This window comes from Cebidichthys violaceus, unplaced genomic scaffold (genome assembly GCF_023349555.1).
Source record: "Cebidichthys violaceus isolate CVI_PGR_0920_01 unplaced genomic scaffold, fCebVio1.0.p SCAF_159, whole genome shotgun sequence".
Lineage (NCBI taxonomy): Eukaryota > Metazoa > Chordata > Actinopteri > Perciformes > Stichaeidae > Cebidichthys > Cebidichthys violaceus.
The window spans coordinates 93,542-109,430 of record NW_027176328.1 but is presented as its reverse complement, the minus strand read 5'-3'; the positions used below and the strand labels follow the sequence as shown (position 1 = coordinate 109,430).

The window sequence follows — 15,889 nt, the reverse complement described above, 5'->3', positions numbered from 1 at the left end:
CTCCGTCTGCCTGATGGAGGGTGTGTATGTTGTCCTGTGCACGGCCCTGCTTACAATCAATCATGTAGGCTATTGTGGTCCACTTGGCTTGTGTGTGTGTGTGTGTGTGTGTGTGTGTGTGTGTGTGTGTGTACTGTTGTGATTGGGGCTGAGCGTGCCTCAGCATTAATCAGGCTTGACCACTGAATGGCGGCCCCTATGTCTGAACTGACTCAAACACACAAACACTCAGAAGATGTGTAAATAAATGCAGAACAGCTCAACTTTTCCTGGCTTTCCTTCATTTCCAGTTTGTTTGTCCCCGGACTTCAAATGTTCCGTCGTATTTAAAATGTTTAATCCAGGACTTCACGTCTGAAGTTCTTGGCAGATTTAATTAGGGCCCGAGCACCGACGTAGTCGGAGCGGAGGACCTATTGTTATTCTAATGTTTTTTATTATTATTATTATTATTATTATTATCGTACCAGTTTCATCGCAAAAAGGAGGTGCTTGGGATACTGGGAATCTTTTGAAATTTGGCACAAAATTCAATCGTGGTGAAAATTCCAGTATTATTGGGGTGTCCAGCTGCGACATGACATTTTGGCTCGATAGCGCCCCCTACAGAGTAGCCCCAACTTTGGGTTTCACCTAGCTGTATGAAATTTGGTAGGTATGTGGAACGTGATGGGACGTACAAAAAAGTCAAAAGGAGGTATATCCTAAACCAAACAGGAAGTCGGACATTTTGAATTTTATGACGTTTTTGGACCGTTTCAAGGCGCCGTACTTTAACAAACTCCTCCTAGAGATTAAACCCGATTGCCTTCAGATTTGGTCAGTATGCTCTTGAGACCTTGGCAGTGAAACGATACTCAAAGATCAAAAAGTTATCGAACTATGTGTCCGTGGCGTGGCGGCAAAAAAACACCATTCGCCATGAAACAGGAAGTTGTTGTAACTCGGCTGTACATTGCCTAATCTGCTCCAAATTTCTCATATGTCATAACATCCTGACCCTGAACACATGTATATGACAATTTTGAATCATAGTAATAGCGCCACCTAGTGGCAACAGGAAGTAATAGGTTGTGTACTTTGACACCCTACTGCTCACAGATTAATCGGATCCCTCTCAAATTTTGTCACAAAAGCCTTAAGACCTTGATAATGCTTCATTGTGAAAATTGTAGGAAGTTGTCGAAGCGTGGCGACGTGGCGGCTCTGCGAATTTCGATCCTTCGCCATGAACGAATAAACTGATGTAACTCGACTCCGCATCATCAGATCTTTACCAGATTTCAGATGTTTGATTAAACTCCAGGCCTGAAGACATCTGCAAGCCAATTTTGAATCATAGTCATAGCGCCACCTACTGGCAACAGTAAGTTAAAGTCTTTATACTTTGGCTTGTTTCTCTTAGTTGGAAAATCAGATCAACATCAAATTTGTTCCACACAAATGTAAGAAGTTCATAATGCCAGTTCTCTAAGCTTTTGATGTTTCGTCGAACGCCATTGCCGTGGTAACGCAGTCTTCGCCGTGAAAAACAATGGTCATTTGGAGAGGTTAAAAAAGCTCGAAACACAAGCAAACTTGACACACAGATCACAAGGCCAAAATGTAGTTCTATAATATGATTTTATTCAATCAGAGTGTTAAATCGGCTCAATAGCGCCCCCTACTAAATTTCGACGAAGCAGCCCTCGCAGTACGTTTCACATAGATTAACAAAATTTGGTAGGCACATGTATCACATGTGGACTTAAATAAAAGTCTCTTGGGGCCATGCCCTAAACCCAACCGGAAGTCAGCCATTTTGAATTTAGTCTGAATTTCTAGTGTCGTTTTTTCAATTTCCAGGCGCTCTACTTTAACGGACTCCTCCCAGGGAACTAATCAGATCAACTTAGAATTTGGACAGAACAATCTAAAGACCTTTGTGATTAAAAGTTACTCAAAGCTTGTTGTTTCGTGAAATGCCGTTGCCGTGGCGATGCATTCCTCTCCATGAAAAACAAAGGTGTTTTTGAGGGGCTAAAAATACTCAAAACAAAATCAAACTTGTCACACACATTTAAAATCCTGAATGTAGTTATCTGATGTGATTTTAATGCTTCAGAGTGGCAACTCGGCTCGATAGCGCCCCCTACAATATTTCGACGATGCAGCCCTTGCAGTACGTTTCACCTAGATGTATGAAATTAAGTAAGCAGGTGTATCACATGTAGACTTAAAAAAAAGTCTTCGGGGTCCATGCTCTAAACCCAACCGGAAGTCAGCCAATTTGAATTTTGTATGAATTTCTTGTGGTTTTATTTCCTTTTCCAGGTGCTGCACTACGAACTCCTCCTAGGGAAATAATCCGATCAGCTTAGAATTTGGTCAGAACAACCTAAAGACCTTAACGATTAAAAGTTACTAAAAGCTTGATGTTTCATCGGATAACATGGACTTGGTGTCGCGGCAATTTTACATGATTCGCCATCATCCATCAAGCTTTTGTAACTCAACCTTACTTTGTCAAAACTGCCCCAAACTTGACATGCTTGATTGCTGTTGTGATTTTAGGTCTTCTGCATGCCAATATTAACTCATAGTCATAGCGCCACCTACTGGCAACCACGGACGTAAACAGAATTCTATAATAACAGCGGCCCAAACAGGGTTTGTGGGCACACCATGAGAAAAAGACTTCTCTGATCTAAATATGTGCAAACTAAGATGCTTGGAGAACAAAAGTTAATCAACAGTGTTTTTCAAACCATGTCAGTGGGCATTAGTATAAATGATCTGTCTAGAGCTTCTACATGAGAATCAGGTTAAATGTTACAATGAATGCTTCACACTACAATCTAAAGTTACAGAAGAGCTTAAAATGAAAACGGTGTCAAATTAAAGTGTTCAAGTAAAAACAAATGACACTGCTGTTCTGTTAACTTTCATGTAAGTCCAAATACAATCAGTAGGACACTGCAGGGAGTTGAACTCCATCCCAGTAACCTGACAGTCTGTTATGTTACAAATACTGAAGCACATTCACACGTTCATTTTCTTAATGATCTTAACAGGCTTACATTTATGACTGTATCGGAGGTACACTCAAGACATTTGAGGCTTAAGACCTGGCAACATGGTCTTGCTATGCTGCTGGTCGACGCAGGAAATATCATCTAACTTGTGCATGCAGTGTATGATGGTCACAGAAATGCATTGCCGCATCAACCAGAGTCCTGCCAGTACCCTTGACGTGTGTGACGTTGCGAGGGCCCGATCAATGCTGATTGCAGCTTTAATTGATATTGATTTTATTTAGCAATTGATTTGTCGACATGTTGGCAAAAACTGGTTGACTGGTGAACCCTTCACCTTAAGATTGTCACATGAAATTACAATAAATGCCAGAATGAGTAATAAATACTGAAGCTCCTCTGCTGGTCACAGGCTCTACTGGTTCATCTCCGGTCTCTCTTTGTTCCTCCTGCAGCGCTCTGTTCTGTTCTTTAATGTAACGTTACTGTAGACGGAGCCTCTCTCAGCTGTTAGCAGACTAGCTAACGGGCTAGCTAGCGAGCTGTACCCAGCATGCCGTTCGGCGGTGTCATTTTACAAATGTACAATTATTAGTGTTACAAATTGTTTATGCGTTACAAACTGCAGTGCTGAGGTGTGTTGCCCTGTTAAGAGCATTAGCTGTGGGTTATTAATTGTTGTGTTATAAAGTGATGACCATGATTAGGGTTCATCTCGATCCACTCTACAGAACTAGCTCCACCGCAGCGCTCATAGAGAACAGTATATTTAGCTTCCTGTTGAAGAGTTTCGGCTTTGTGTGAAAAATGAACCGGTATACCGCCCAGCACTACGTAATAATTAACGTTTTTATCTTTCATGTATTGATCACAGTTGTGCTCCTAAGCGTGTGCTGTAATAAATGTTCAGAGTATGATTAAGCTTCTAAATATGCGTTGCTGCCTCACAGATTCTCTCTTGGTTTCGGTCCACGTCCGTGAAAACATTCCAGCTGCCCCTAAACTGCCACTTTCAAAGACTAACTTTGATGTGAAATGACATAAGCTAAATGATTTCAAATGTCCTCACAGTTTAACAATCGCTGTCACGCTAAATGACTGTAAACCACGGCATCAGATGTCCCCAAATGAACGAAAAACAGCATGAAGATGCATGTTTTCTGCCAACTTTTAAAAATGTGATAAACAACACGTGTGTGTGTGTGTGTGTGTGTGTGTGTGTGTGTGTGTGTGTGTGTGTGTGTGTGTGTGTGTGTGTGTGTGTGTGTGTGTGTGTGTGTGTGTGTGCGTGCGTGCGTGCGTGCGTGCGTGCGCAGGTGGACAGCGACACCATTTGGAACGAGGTCCATTCATCCAGTGCGGCTCGTCTGGCCGTCGGCTCGGTGGTGGAGCTGGTCTTCAAAGTAGCGTCGGGTGAACTGAAGGTTAGTTCGGATACTTTGAGTCAAATGAGCAGCGAAGTCGTGGCTGTTTGCTGGGCTTTATTTTTAGGGACTACAGGCATATAATAACCACACCAATAAGATGGAGCAAACACGAAACAAAGCTCAGCTGGACCCCACCAAGACAAATCCTGACTAGCACTGGGAAGGCCTTTATGTTAGTCACTAAGGGTTTACTTAAACCCTTGTTATGGCGCCTCATAGCGCTGTATTACCCATTCACACCTCCAAACACCTCCAGAAAGGAGAAAGTCCTGCCAGAACCATCCACCCCAAAGTCTCGTTAGCACCTCCCAGACAGACATCCCCCCCCCCGTCATGCTTTGCCCCAGCAGCCAGCCTTCCTGTGTCTGTGGCGATGGCTGCTCACTGTTTGAACCCAGCAGGGAGGCCCTGCTCTCGGGCGCTGCAAATGCCAGCAGTCCCCGCTAACGGGCCCGTTTTATTGGCATTACACCACAGCCACCTGCAGAGCAGCCGTCGCACTTAGCGTTAGCTTAGCACCAGCATGCCACAGACTAATGACATTCCTCTGAGAGACAGTAGCACGCCATACTATATGTACTTGCATTCAGTACTTGTTCTACATATGGGCAGATTACTATGAAGAAACAAGGGTCTACAATGTCTAGAACATGTGTGATTGGTATTATCAAGGTAAAACACGAATAATCAACTCGGTCTCACTCCAGACTCGTCAAATAGCGACAGTTGGTCAGTACCTCTGGGCGTTTTCAACCAACTCCAATGTAAACACACACGCGCCATTGTTAGACACAACAAACACAGCACTAAGAGCCGGTGGACTTCCAGGAGAAACTAAAACACCTCTAGTCACTTGCTACACAAGTCTTTCGTCAGTCAAGTTATTGTCAACCACGCTCTGTTTCCTGAACCTCTCGAACCTGAACCTAACCTCCTGTGATGACAGAAGTTTATTTTGAAAAGACACCATGTATGTAGCGAGTGGAAGCTGACACGCGGTCCCTGCCGCGTTCAAAGCTGACGCTGGAGGGAAACCTTGAGCGTCATCGTTTGAAGCTTCAGTGTTTGACGTGCTGGGAGTGAGAATGTGTTGGAATAATACAGGGTTAAAGTTCACATGTATTGACTCAGCTTAACCTGATCTTAAGACATGCACACGTGTACGCACATTCATACACACACACACACACACACACACACACACACACACACACAGATGGTCTTCTGAAGATCCTCCACAGAAGGACATGACTCTACACCACGCACACACTCACACATGTCTGTCTCTCCATCTGTTGCTCTCTATTCCTCCACCCATGTCTATTTTAATCCGTAGTTATTTTTCCTCTTCCACCTTCCCCTTGTCGCTCCTACACCTACGTACATACTGTATAATGCGGAGTGTCTTCAAACAGCTGAGGCAGTCGTCTCTGCAGTAAACTCCCGGCTGGCTGCTAATCCACAGCAGCTGACTCAACATCATTAGTCGGACTTGCCTCGCTCTACATCAGCCCAAACATCGATCTAATGTCCCCACGCAGCACAGAGCAGCGGCAGCCCCCAAAAACAGTTTCCGGGAGTCCCGCAGGTCCCTTAACAAAGCTTCCCTTAACTGACCCGATGTAAGCGTCTGTTTCTGTGTGTGCGCACACACACGCTTTTGAATGAGAGAAACTTGTTTTAAATCTTGAACTAAGGCGTTGGGGCATTAAATCACAGGATTAAATAAATTTTTGCTTTAATTTATGTATTTGTGATGTCATTTTCTGACCTCTCCGTCTCTCTGAGAGAAAGTGAAAGTGTCATTAGACTAGAGTGAGCAGCTTTAGGGTCAGATAGAATCAACTGATTCAATAGGCTGTGTGTAAGACTTTTGTTTCCCCTGACAGAATGGTTTCGCTGTAGTTCGACCTCCTGGACACCACGCTGAGGAGAGCACGCCCATGTAAGTGAATACAAAGAGACCAAGAGAAAGATCAGCTCTGGGCTGTTTGACAGCATTTTGTTGACTTCATATTTGTCTTCCTCCTCCCTCGCTGTGTTAAGCTTGTCCTTCTAGTCGTAGCCGTCCTGTCGTATCAAAGCTTCTGCTTCATGTCTGCTCAGCAGACATCAGTGTGTTCTCAAAGAGAGATGCACTTTGTCGTGACAACATTGTAAATCTACTATAATTTGAGAGAAGTTGATCAGCGCTGTCCTCTTACTGTCCACTTTCAGGGGCTTCTGCTACTTCAACTCAGTCGCCATTGCAGCCAAGCTGCTGCAGCAGAGACTCAACGTCAGTAAAGTCCTCATCGTGGACTGGGTGAGTTCCTCGTGTTACATAACCATCTACTTAGGGAATAGACAGTGTAAGTGGTAGACATATATGCTCCACATTGAAACAGTTCAAAACTATAACTGCATTGTTAATACAGCTGTACTTGTTCTGCTTAATATATGCTATGATGTTATTTAGGTCAGTGTTGTTTCTGAAGGTAGGACAAAGCCTCGGCCGTGGGTCCCTCGCTGGTCACGACCATCAAAAGCCTTTGAAGGTCTTTTCATTTCCTCTCCGTCTGTCGCAGCGAGTAAATTCGCTGTCATGCCGCTGCGGCCAACAGCGACATTTTTAGGATCACATATTAAAGCATTCTCGGGATGTAGACGATGAGGTCATTCAATTGATGTTTGCTAAAGTGAATGCCTTTTTGAAGTCCAGGGGTTTCATTAAATCCTGCCGACCATCCCTTCTTGACGTCACAACAGGCTGAGGTACAGATGTGTAGTCTGCGTGTCGTTCAGCTGCTCTCAGTGCAGGCGCACGAGTTGATAACCCGTCTAATGTGACCTGAGGTCCTTTTGGTGACAAGACGGCTATGTCTCTGGAGTTAATGACCCATCTTCCCAAACCCACTCCACACCACACTAAGATGTTTCCCTAACCAATCCTTTCTTTTACCTCCACGTTTCCAGGATGTTCACCATGGCAATGGCACCCAGCAGGCCTTCTACGCTGACCCCAGCGTTCTCTACCTGTCGCTGCATCGCTACGACGACGGGAACTTCTTCCCCGGCAGTGGAGCGCCTGACGAGGTGGGAAGCAGCACCGGTCTGTGTCTCTGCCGGCCTGCCGCTCCCGTTGCACAAAGTAACCCGCTCATGCTTGTGTTGTAGGTGGGCAGTGGAGCGGGTGAGGGCTTCAATGTGAACATTGCCTTTACTGGAGGACTAGAACCTCCCATGAGTGATGCAGAGTACCTGGCTGCATTTAGGTAAGACACCGATGTCGCCTGCTACTTTAGAGACGCGTTGAGACTGAGCGGCTGTGTTCGTGGTGCCGTCTGTCCTGAAGGTGACTTCAAGGGAAGGAAACACAGCAAATAGCTTGACAAATGATGTAGTGAGGGCTGTCGAGGAGGTAGGGAGCTCCTCCTGATGCCAGGCCTGATTTCTATTAGGTCCACTTTCTGGAGCTATTTATAACCTCTCACACACACACACACATGCAGATCATAGACACACTACAACCGTGTACTCACCACAGACACAGACTCTTTGAAGACGAGTCCGTGTTTGCGACCTCGTGTCCATCTGGACGCATCACACCGACAGGCCGCCGTCTTCTCGCAGCTTTCAGGCACGCCGGCCCCCGGAAGCACACCTTAACCCCCGTTAATGCAGCCCAGACCCCTAACCCTCTCCCCTCCTCACTCTTTATTGTCTCTTCTCCCTTCATCCTCCTCATTCTACCATGTGTGCCTAATGCACCGATGACAACCACTCAATAAACGTATATCATTCCGCCGATGTTATTTATAATCCATCACTGAAGCCAGTAGCCAGTGCAGTATGTGTCATAGGTTCTACTTCTATATTGATACACAAAGCAGACACGATACACATATGTATACAAATGAAAATTAATTTGAAGGGTTGGTAATGTCTACTACAGTACTAAAACACACTAGAGTGTTGCTGATTTGCCTCAGAAAATACAGTTTATAAAGCTGTTTAAATGTGTTGATAATAACAGATTGATACTTGCTATTTTGAAATTGTACTCAAGCCTTTTAGTTTTGCACTTCCATGAAGTTGGTTGACTGGATGCAGACACACTTAAAAAGGGACTGGTTGAGATTGAAATAAAGATGAGTAATCCAGACTTGTAGTACTCAAGCAGACCCCGCCACATGAAAACACTTGATCCTGCTGTAATCCTATAAAGCATCTCAGGAGTGTTTCAACCAGACACACTCTGGCTCCTACATGCACACCTCACCTCCAGTGTGTTCTGCAGGCTTTTGGTTGAAACATTTAAGTCTCAAGCCCAAAATGAGATCACGGCGACGCCGTCGTCGGGTTTATTTCTTTAGAAACGTTGGAAAGCCAGAGCCTTTGACTGTGTGTAACTGTTTGTACAGGCTGTGTAGGAGTACCGCTGTAACTCTTTAAGGGCATTGCTGGAGATGTTCCATCCGTATTTAAGTTGACCAGTTACGCACTGCGCTTTGGTGTCACCAGCCCACTCTCTAAACATCAAACTGTGACAACTTGAAATGTAAAACAGTAGTTTTGGGACGTGTGTGTTTGTTCAGGGCTGCATGCATTCACATATACATGTCGAGAGGCTTGTACTGCGTTTGTGTGTTCTGTTTATGTAATTTTGTGTTATTAAATGAAACATGATGGAAAGGATCCAAAGGGAAAGAGAACGCATGTTGTGGGCGTGTTATCGCCTCAGGGCCTGGCGCTGTTAATCCCCCGAAGGCTGCAGCAGGTTTGGACGATTCATCGGCCCCACAGGACAGCAGCAGACCTGCCTCACAGCTCATAGATCTACCACTCACACCAAGAGACATGCTTACAGATACTGGATAGTCGTGTGTTTATCCAAATGCACATGCTGCTCACAAGTTTAGAAATGTAGAAAGCCCCGCTTTCAGCTTCCATGAAGATGCATGAATATGCGGAAAAACACAGAGAAACACATGCAGCTTCTACATCAGAGTGAGTACACATTTACAACCACATGCATGCATGGACACCTGATACACACAGCGTCTCTCTCTCTCTCTCTCTCTCTCTCTCTCTCTCTCTCTCTCTCTCTCTCTCTCTCTCTCTCTCTCTCTCTCTGTTTATCTGTGTGCTGTGGTCCTCTCCGTCTTCGGGAGGGGATGCGTGCCGTGCAGCCGGCACCTTCCCATTCCTCTGCTGGCCTGTGCCACGTTGCATTTGCAGGGATCACGTCTGAGCCTCCAGAAAAGCTCAGAGAAAAAAAAGATAAGAAAATTGGCTCTAATGAAAACCAGAAGCACCATCTCTCGCTCTCTGTCTCTCTCTTTCTCTCTCTCTCGCCCCTCTCTCTCTCTCTCTCTCTCTCTCTCTCTCTCTCTCTCGCCCCCCTCTCTCCTCATCCTCCTTCTTTCACTCCCTCTTCTGCCATGAACTTGGAAAGACGAGAGAGGAGAATTAAACTTAATTCAAACCAGCTCTTCTCAGCTCCAGATGACAGGGCTTTGAAGTGTAAGTGTGCGTGTGTGAGTTTTGTGCTCTCTCTCTCTCTCTCTCTCTCTCTCTCTCTCTCTCTCTCTCTCTCTCTCTCTCTCTCTCTCTCTCTCTCTCTCTCTCTCTCTCTCTCTCTCTCTACTGTTTTTATGAACGGAGGAGGAAAGCCTTGAAACTCTGCAGTTTAACCTTTTGTTGACTGGTGTGCTGAACACTACTCCCTCTAAAACAGCTGGCCCTTTACTTGAACATCTCCAATGATGACTGCTCACGCCTAGGAATAAGCTGATAATGGTACTTATTTCTGGTAAATATTAATATTATTATATATAATAATATTAAAGAAAAAAACTTGACCTCAGTTGTTTATACACTCTTTTTATTGGCGCGGTGATGTATCTGTTTGACAGAAATGAATAGAATATTAGATGATTAGATAATTAGTATATTCTACTATATATTAACAAACCTAAGGAATGTATACATGTTAGAAGCCTGCAGTACATTGGACCAGACGGCATAATCAAGATGTGGAAAAGGATAAATTAGGTACCGGAGCAATTTCACCAAGATGAGTAGTCTCCTTAAGACCTGCTGCTGCATTAACCTGATATTAACCTGATCACGACCACAAGAGGAATGATTAGAGGAGTGGTTCATAAAAGCACCGTCGATGCCAAGAGGGCTTGATGGCAGAGGGATTTAGAGATGGTGGTCATGAGAATGACGTTTAGTCTGTCTGTGTTTGTCACACAGGTTCATAGGTGAGTCTCATCCTAACTAGTCTCTCACCATAGTGGATTTATTATTTGGTCCTTTTTTGCTGAGGTTTCTAAAGTCTGAGAACATGACCCTGAGGTGTAGGATCCTCTCGTTTTAATCAGTCTCATTCCCATAAACTGATACTGTGACACATGCAACCTGTTGCTAGGTGAACTAAACAAAAGTTTGCACTACATGCTTACAAGTAGTTCCACTCCTGGTAAGATCTGGCTGTGGGAGAGCCAGCAGTGGTTTAGATCGCAGCCTGTTTACTCAGGATGCCCACGTCGCTTAAACTCTCCCCTCCCTTAATTAACAGAGAAGCTGTTTCATCTCCACATACATAGTCTCTGATTCACACGGAATTAGTCTCCCCTACAACCACTGGCTTCCCTTCATGCCAGTCTGCTAATTGATTACTGTGGGTTTGTATTTCACCTTAAATGTCAGGATATTGTTCCAGAGCGGTGGGGCTGGAACTGATGACACCAACACTTTTCACCGTGACCAAACTGTCTATTGTCTGTGTTCAAGGCTGGAGGAGGGGCGTGGGGGAGCCCTCAGTGCTTCAAGTATCCTTGGCGGTCAAGGTTTCCCCCTGCGCCGTGTGTCAGCCCACATGGGCGCCTGTGGCCAACTCCTTTTAATGTGGGGTCTTTTACGGCCCAAATGTTAATGGGCCAAAGCTGTGTGAGCGTATGTAAGTGTGTAAGCAGGCGGACACACACGTGCGATGAAATCTGAAAACTGGAGCTGAAAAATATTGACTTCCCTTAGCGGCGTGGTTGTTCATTTCACATACACAATTGTCATAAAAGCCTGATTCAAACAAAGGATCACGTTCCCTTTTTAGAAACATTTGCACCTGCCGTCATGCTAACGGAACACTTTTCAATCTCTATTCCTGTCCTTACTCCCTCAGTCAAATCCATGTGTTCTTCCTAGACTCCTCCCCTACAGGTTAAGGCCATGCCCATGTTCTTGCCCTCTATATCTTTAACTCACTCAAGCTTTTTTTCATCTTCCTCACATGACGTTTTCCTCTGAAATATTGCCAGATGCACGCTAACGCAGTGACGCACTCAGTGTATCCTCTCTGTCTGGCACTACCAATACGCTCGGAATACTACCTCCCGCCTCTCCCTCAGACAGCTGTGTGTACGTATGGGTGTTGTGGTGTGGTGGGGGGGTGTGCGCAGTTTAGGGTTATAATTTGGTGGTGAACAAGAGCTGGAAAAACCGGTGGCCTCCAGAGTTCAGGGCACACTGCTCCCCCACAGCCAGCAAAACCAGCACCGTGTTCCTGAGGTCAGCAAAGTACAGAGGACCTGCGACGGAACCCTGTGGTACTCCGTCACTCGTAGACCTCACCAAAACACTGCTTGCCCGAATATCCCAGACCGCCAGAAAATTCCTCTGCAAATCTAAGAGAACCACTTGTTTTGCCATCTGGGGAGCCTATAACTATTTATGAACTGAGTCCTAAACCAAATTACTATGAACTAGAATACTTCTATATTATTCGAAGTTGATAAAGCCTCTACAGTGCCAGCTCTAGTTCAGTGATCAGTCAGTATGGCTGATTCCTAATTAACAGATACCTTTACAGATACAGAAAACCACAAACTGTGGCTTCACAGCTATTTAACGAACATTCTTTAAGTAATGTGTACACTACCTGATTTACAATTGGATACCTTTCTTTCATTTAAAAAAGTTGTGTTCAGCCTCGTAAAAGAAATAAAATGAAGCTGATCAATTCAAACTAGTCTATGGGATCTAATATAATCCTTCTGTGAAAAACACACACATGTTTTCTAACCCGGTCACCATGAAAACCGGACTGGATTTTCCGGCCACAACGTGCAGTGAATCATTACACGGTTCCCCCGCTGTTGATTGGATTTATGTGCATGACACATTGCACACAAGCACTCCCTCCCTACCAGCTGTTTGTAAGAGGAAGGCTGTACACAAACAGCCCTCATTGACCACACCCATGCAGCGCTAGAATCACCCTGCATAATTAACACGCATGCATGATACGCACACATGCAATTATATCTGTCCTTCCGTTTCCCCTTTTTACTGGAGGATGTTCTAGTGTATCGCTGCCTCCAAATTTCCAAACTTCTTTCCACTTCCAGAAGTGCATGCTGTAATTTCCTCTGCCACACACAGGCTGTACATACAAACTCATTAGGTGGATGTTTGCTTTGAAAACCATGAAAGGGAGGAAAAGCCATAAAATGACTTGAAAATACAGCAACCGATATAGAGCAATAGGGACATGTAGCATCTCCGCTGGTTGCAGCAATCAACAATCATCATCACAAGGACAGTCAGCACACTAAAGGCATATCTCCATGTGCATGTTTGAATAGTCCTCTTAAATTACAGAAGCTCTATTTCAACCACCACAATGTACGTAGCTTGTCTGCACCAAGACGATCATTCTTCTTGTGTCACCATTTTTAGATTATTTGGCAGAAAAGAGGAATTGTGTAAAAAACGTTTTGAGCCCTTTATGAACACTTTCCGTAAGTCCGCATTTCTGCAGACTTTGCCCAAGTGAATTACCCACAATTCATAGCAATGTGACGTTAAACAGGGGGTTACCGGTGGAAGCGTGGAGACATTAAAAAGGGAAACAAAGAGCAGGGCGCGTGTGTGTTCGGCCTGTAATATTCCATTTACTCAGAAACATTAAGTATTAAAGCTTGAACATATAAAAGAATCACACATTTATTCATCAAACGTTTCAATTTGTCATTGAAGCTGTTTTAACAAAAACGAGTAAATAGATGATATGAAATGCCTCTCATCTCGTGAGGAAAGAGCCTGAAGACGGTCAAATCAGGGAGTACAAAGTTAAAATAAATACTCACAACTGTACATAATATTTGTTTACGTTGTCATGGTAACTTGATATGTTGCAGCATGATGCTCATATGATGCTCATATTTACAACATTTGAAACCCTGACAGTCGCTCACACTCAGCCACTTACCAGGTGGCGTCAGTGAGTCCTTGAAGGTTTAAGGTTTAAGGCCTTGGGGGGACATTGTATCCACACTGGTCATAAAAGAGTCCACGCTTCTTACTGATGTTCACGTTTATTATTGTCCTCTCATGGAACACCGTGAAAACTAGAAGACACAAAACAGCTTCATGTACAAACAACAAAGAAACAAATGCTCTGTCTCTCATCACCTACAACAAGTATAAAAGTACTTTAATGAGTTAACTTAATAAACTTTACCGTGTTCGCCTGGTAGACCAGTAGTAGAATAACATTACGGGAAAGAAAAAGTTCGCTGTTTTCACCCGCCATTTCTCGTCTTTCTGAGCTCCGCTTAACTTCCGGGTTAATGGTCACGTTACAACAACAAAAGCTCATCTATCATCATGAGTAAAACAAGGACAAAACGGTTACGAGTTTAACACAAGGTACCCGAAATTACAGTAAACGTAATGTATTACAATTGCAGAAATAAACTAAATAATAATACAAATCGCGTAACTCAACTTACGGTGTTGTCATGGCAACGTGTATACGCCGGTCAGCGTCAGCTACAGACATTGGTCCTGCACCTCATCAGGTGTGTGTTTGTGAGACACTGATGCTGCGTTCCAAATGACGTACTTTTTCTTTTTACTGTTAGTACATGCTGCAGCTGCTCTTACAAAGTGCCAACTGTTTGGACATACTACTTGTCATAACATCGCACCTTGACCTTTGACCCTGTTGCTCATGTAGCTGCTGGCTTGCATACAACGTGTGACTGGGTGCAGTAGGACATCCTGGTGTTTTTGACATACTATAGGGACATACTGAAGGTTTTTCTGCATACTTGATAGTGTGGTAGTACGGGTACTGGAACACACAGTGGATCTGTGCTTTCTGGCCTTCCTGTTCATGCATGCACTTGTTTTCAAACAAAGTGTTCTATATGCAGTGAAGCCACAATTATTGGATAGAGATAGAAGACTCTCAAATACATTATTTTTGTTGACGTTGTTTTTTTCCTAGGACGGTGGTTATGCCTATTGCCAACGAGTTCGCCCCAGACGTGGTTCTGGTGTCTTCGGGCTTTGATGCGGTAGACGGACATGCTCCACCCCTGGGAGGATACAAGCTGACAGCCAAATGTAAGTGCTGACCACAGTTAATCACTCTTTTCTTTTTTCTTTTTCAAAGCCATAGCTCAAAATTGTCTTCAGAACTGTAGAAGATGCACACGCATTTGAATGCATGCCTCCAGGGTCTCCCTCATGGTGTCCACATCCCTTGGCTGTACGCAGCACGCTATAGAAGGAAAGAGCGGCAGACGCTCAAACACACGCCTCTGTGTTTATTTTGTGCCTCCGACTTGCGTATTCAGAACGAGACCTTGGCGTGCCAGGAAAGAGGTTTTCTAAAACCATCCCGCAGATCTCAAATAAGACCAGGGGTCTCGGTTGTTAGGGGGTGATATGGGTGGTTAGAGAGGATTGCAGGAAGAGGGGGATATGGGGAGAATTTAGGGGAGACGAAAGTATGGCTGAATGCATATATTAAAACTCCCCTCATCCTGAGAGCAAAAGATCAAAGACTGTGGCCGAGCCCAAACGCAAAGCCGCACTTATTAAAATTAAACCTGGCTCATATTATGGCTTGTTTTTTGGCCCCCAGTAAATCCACAGTGCACTTTCTCTCCCTCTTCCTCCCTCTGATGCAGTCGCCCCCTTTTTCTCATCCTCGCTCAAACCCTTTTTTCTTTATTTTGTTTTCTTTGATCAATATCCAAAAAGGAAGTTGGAGCTTGAACAGCACCGCTCCCCGTCTCATTCTATCCCCCTCTCTTCTTCTTCTGCCGTCATTTCCTCGTGTGCAGGCTTCGGCTACCTGACCAGGCAGCTGATGGGTCTGGCAGGCGGTCGGTTGGTGCTCGCCCTGGAGGGAGGTCACGACCTCACGGCCATATGCGATGCCTCCGAAGCCTGCGTCTCCGCTCTGCTCGGCAACGAGGTAAGAAGAGAGCCAAGAGACGACTAGCAAAAATAACCTTGAGCAAGGCACTAAGACTGGACAGACACATTAGGAATTGTGGACTAAATCTATGGCTAGTGTGAGATTAAATAGGGACTGAGGTTTACACTGGGAGTTATGTATACACACACACACACACACCACACACACCACATTATGACCTGGTT

General features: G+C 44.6%; 1 protein-coding gene across 4 annotated transcripts in view; it reads left to right on the top strand.

Annotated features, from left to right (window-relative positions):
- Nucleotides 1–15,889, top strand: part of hdac4 (histone deacetylase 4) — a 109,571-nt gene that overhangs the window by 81,452 nt on the left and 12,230 nt on the right. For all 4 annotated transcript variants that reach the window (XM_068710526.1, XM_068710524.1, XM_068710527.1 and 1 more), the window contains 7 exons: nt 4,331–4,438; nt 6,331–6,386; nt 6,659–6,746; nt 7,397–7,516; nt 7,598–7,695; nt 14,724–14,842; nt 15,568–15,701. In XM_068710526.1, the coding sequence (XP_068566627.1) occupies nt 4,331–4,438; nt 6,331–6,386; nt 6,659–6,746; nt 7,397–7,516; nt 7,598–7,695; nt 14,724–14,842; nt 15,568–15,701 (723 nt within the window). The remainder of the gene's footprint in view (nt 1–4,330; nt 4,439–6,330; nt 6,387–6,658; nt 6,747–7,396; nt 7,517–7,597; nt 7,696–14,723; nt 14,843–15,567; nt 15,702–15,889) is intronic.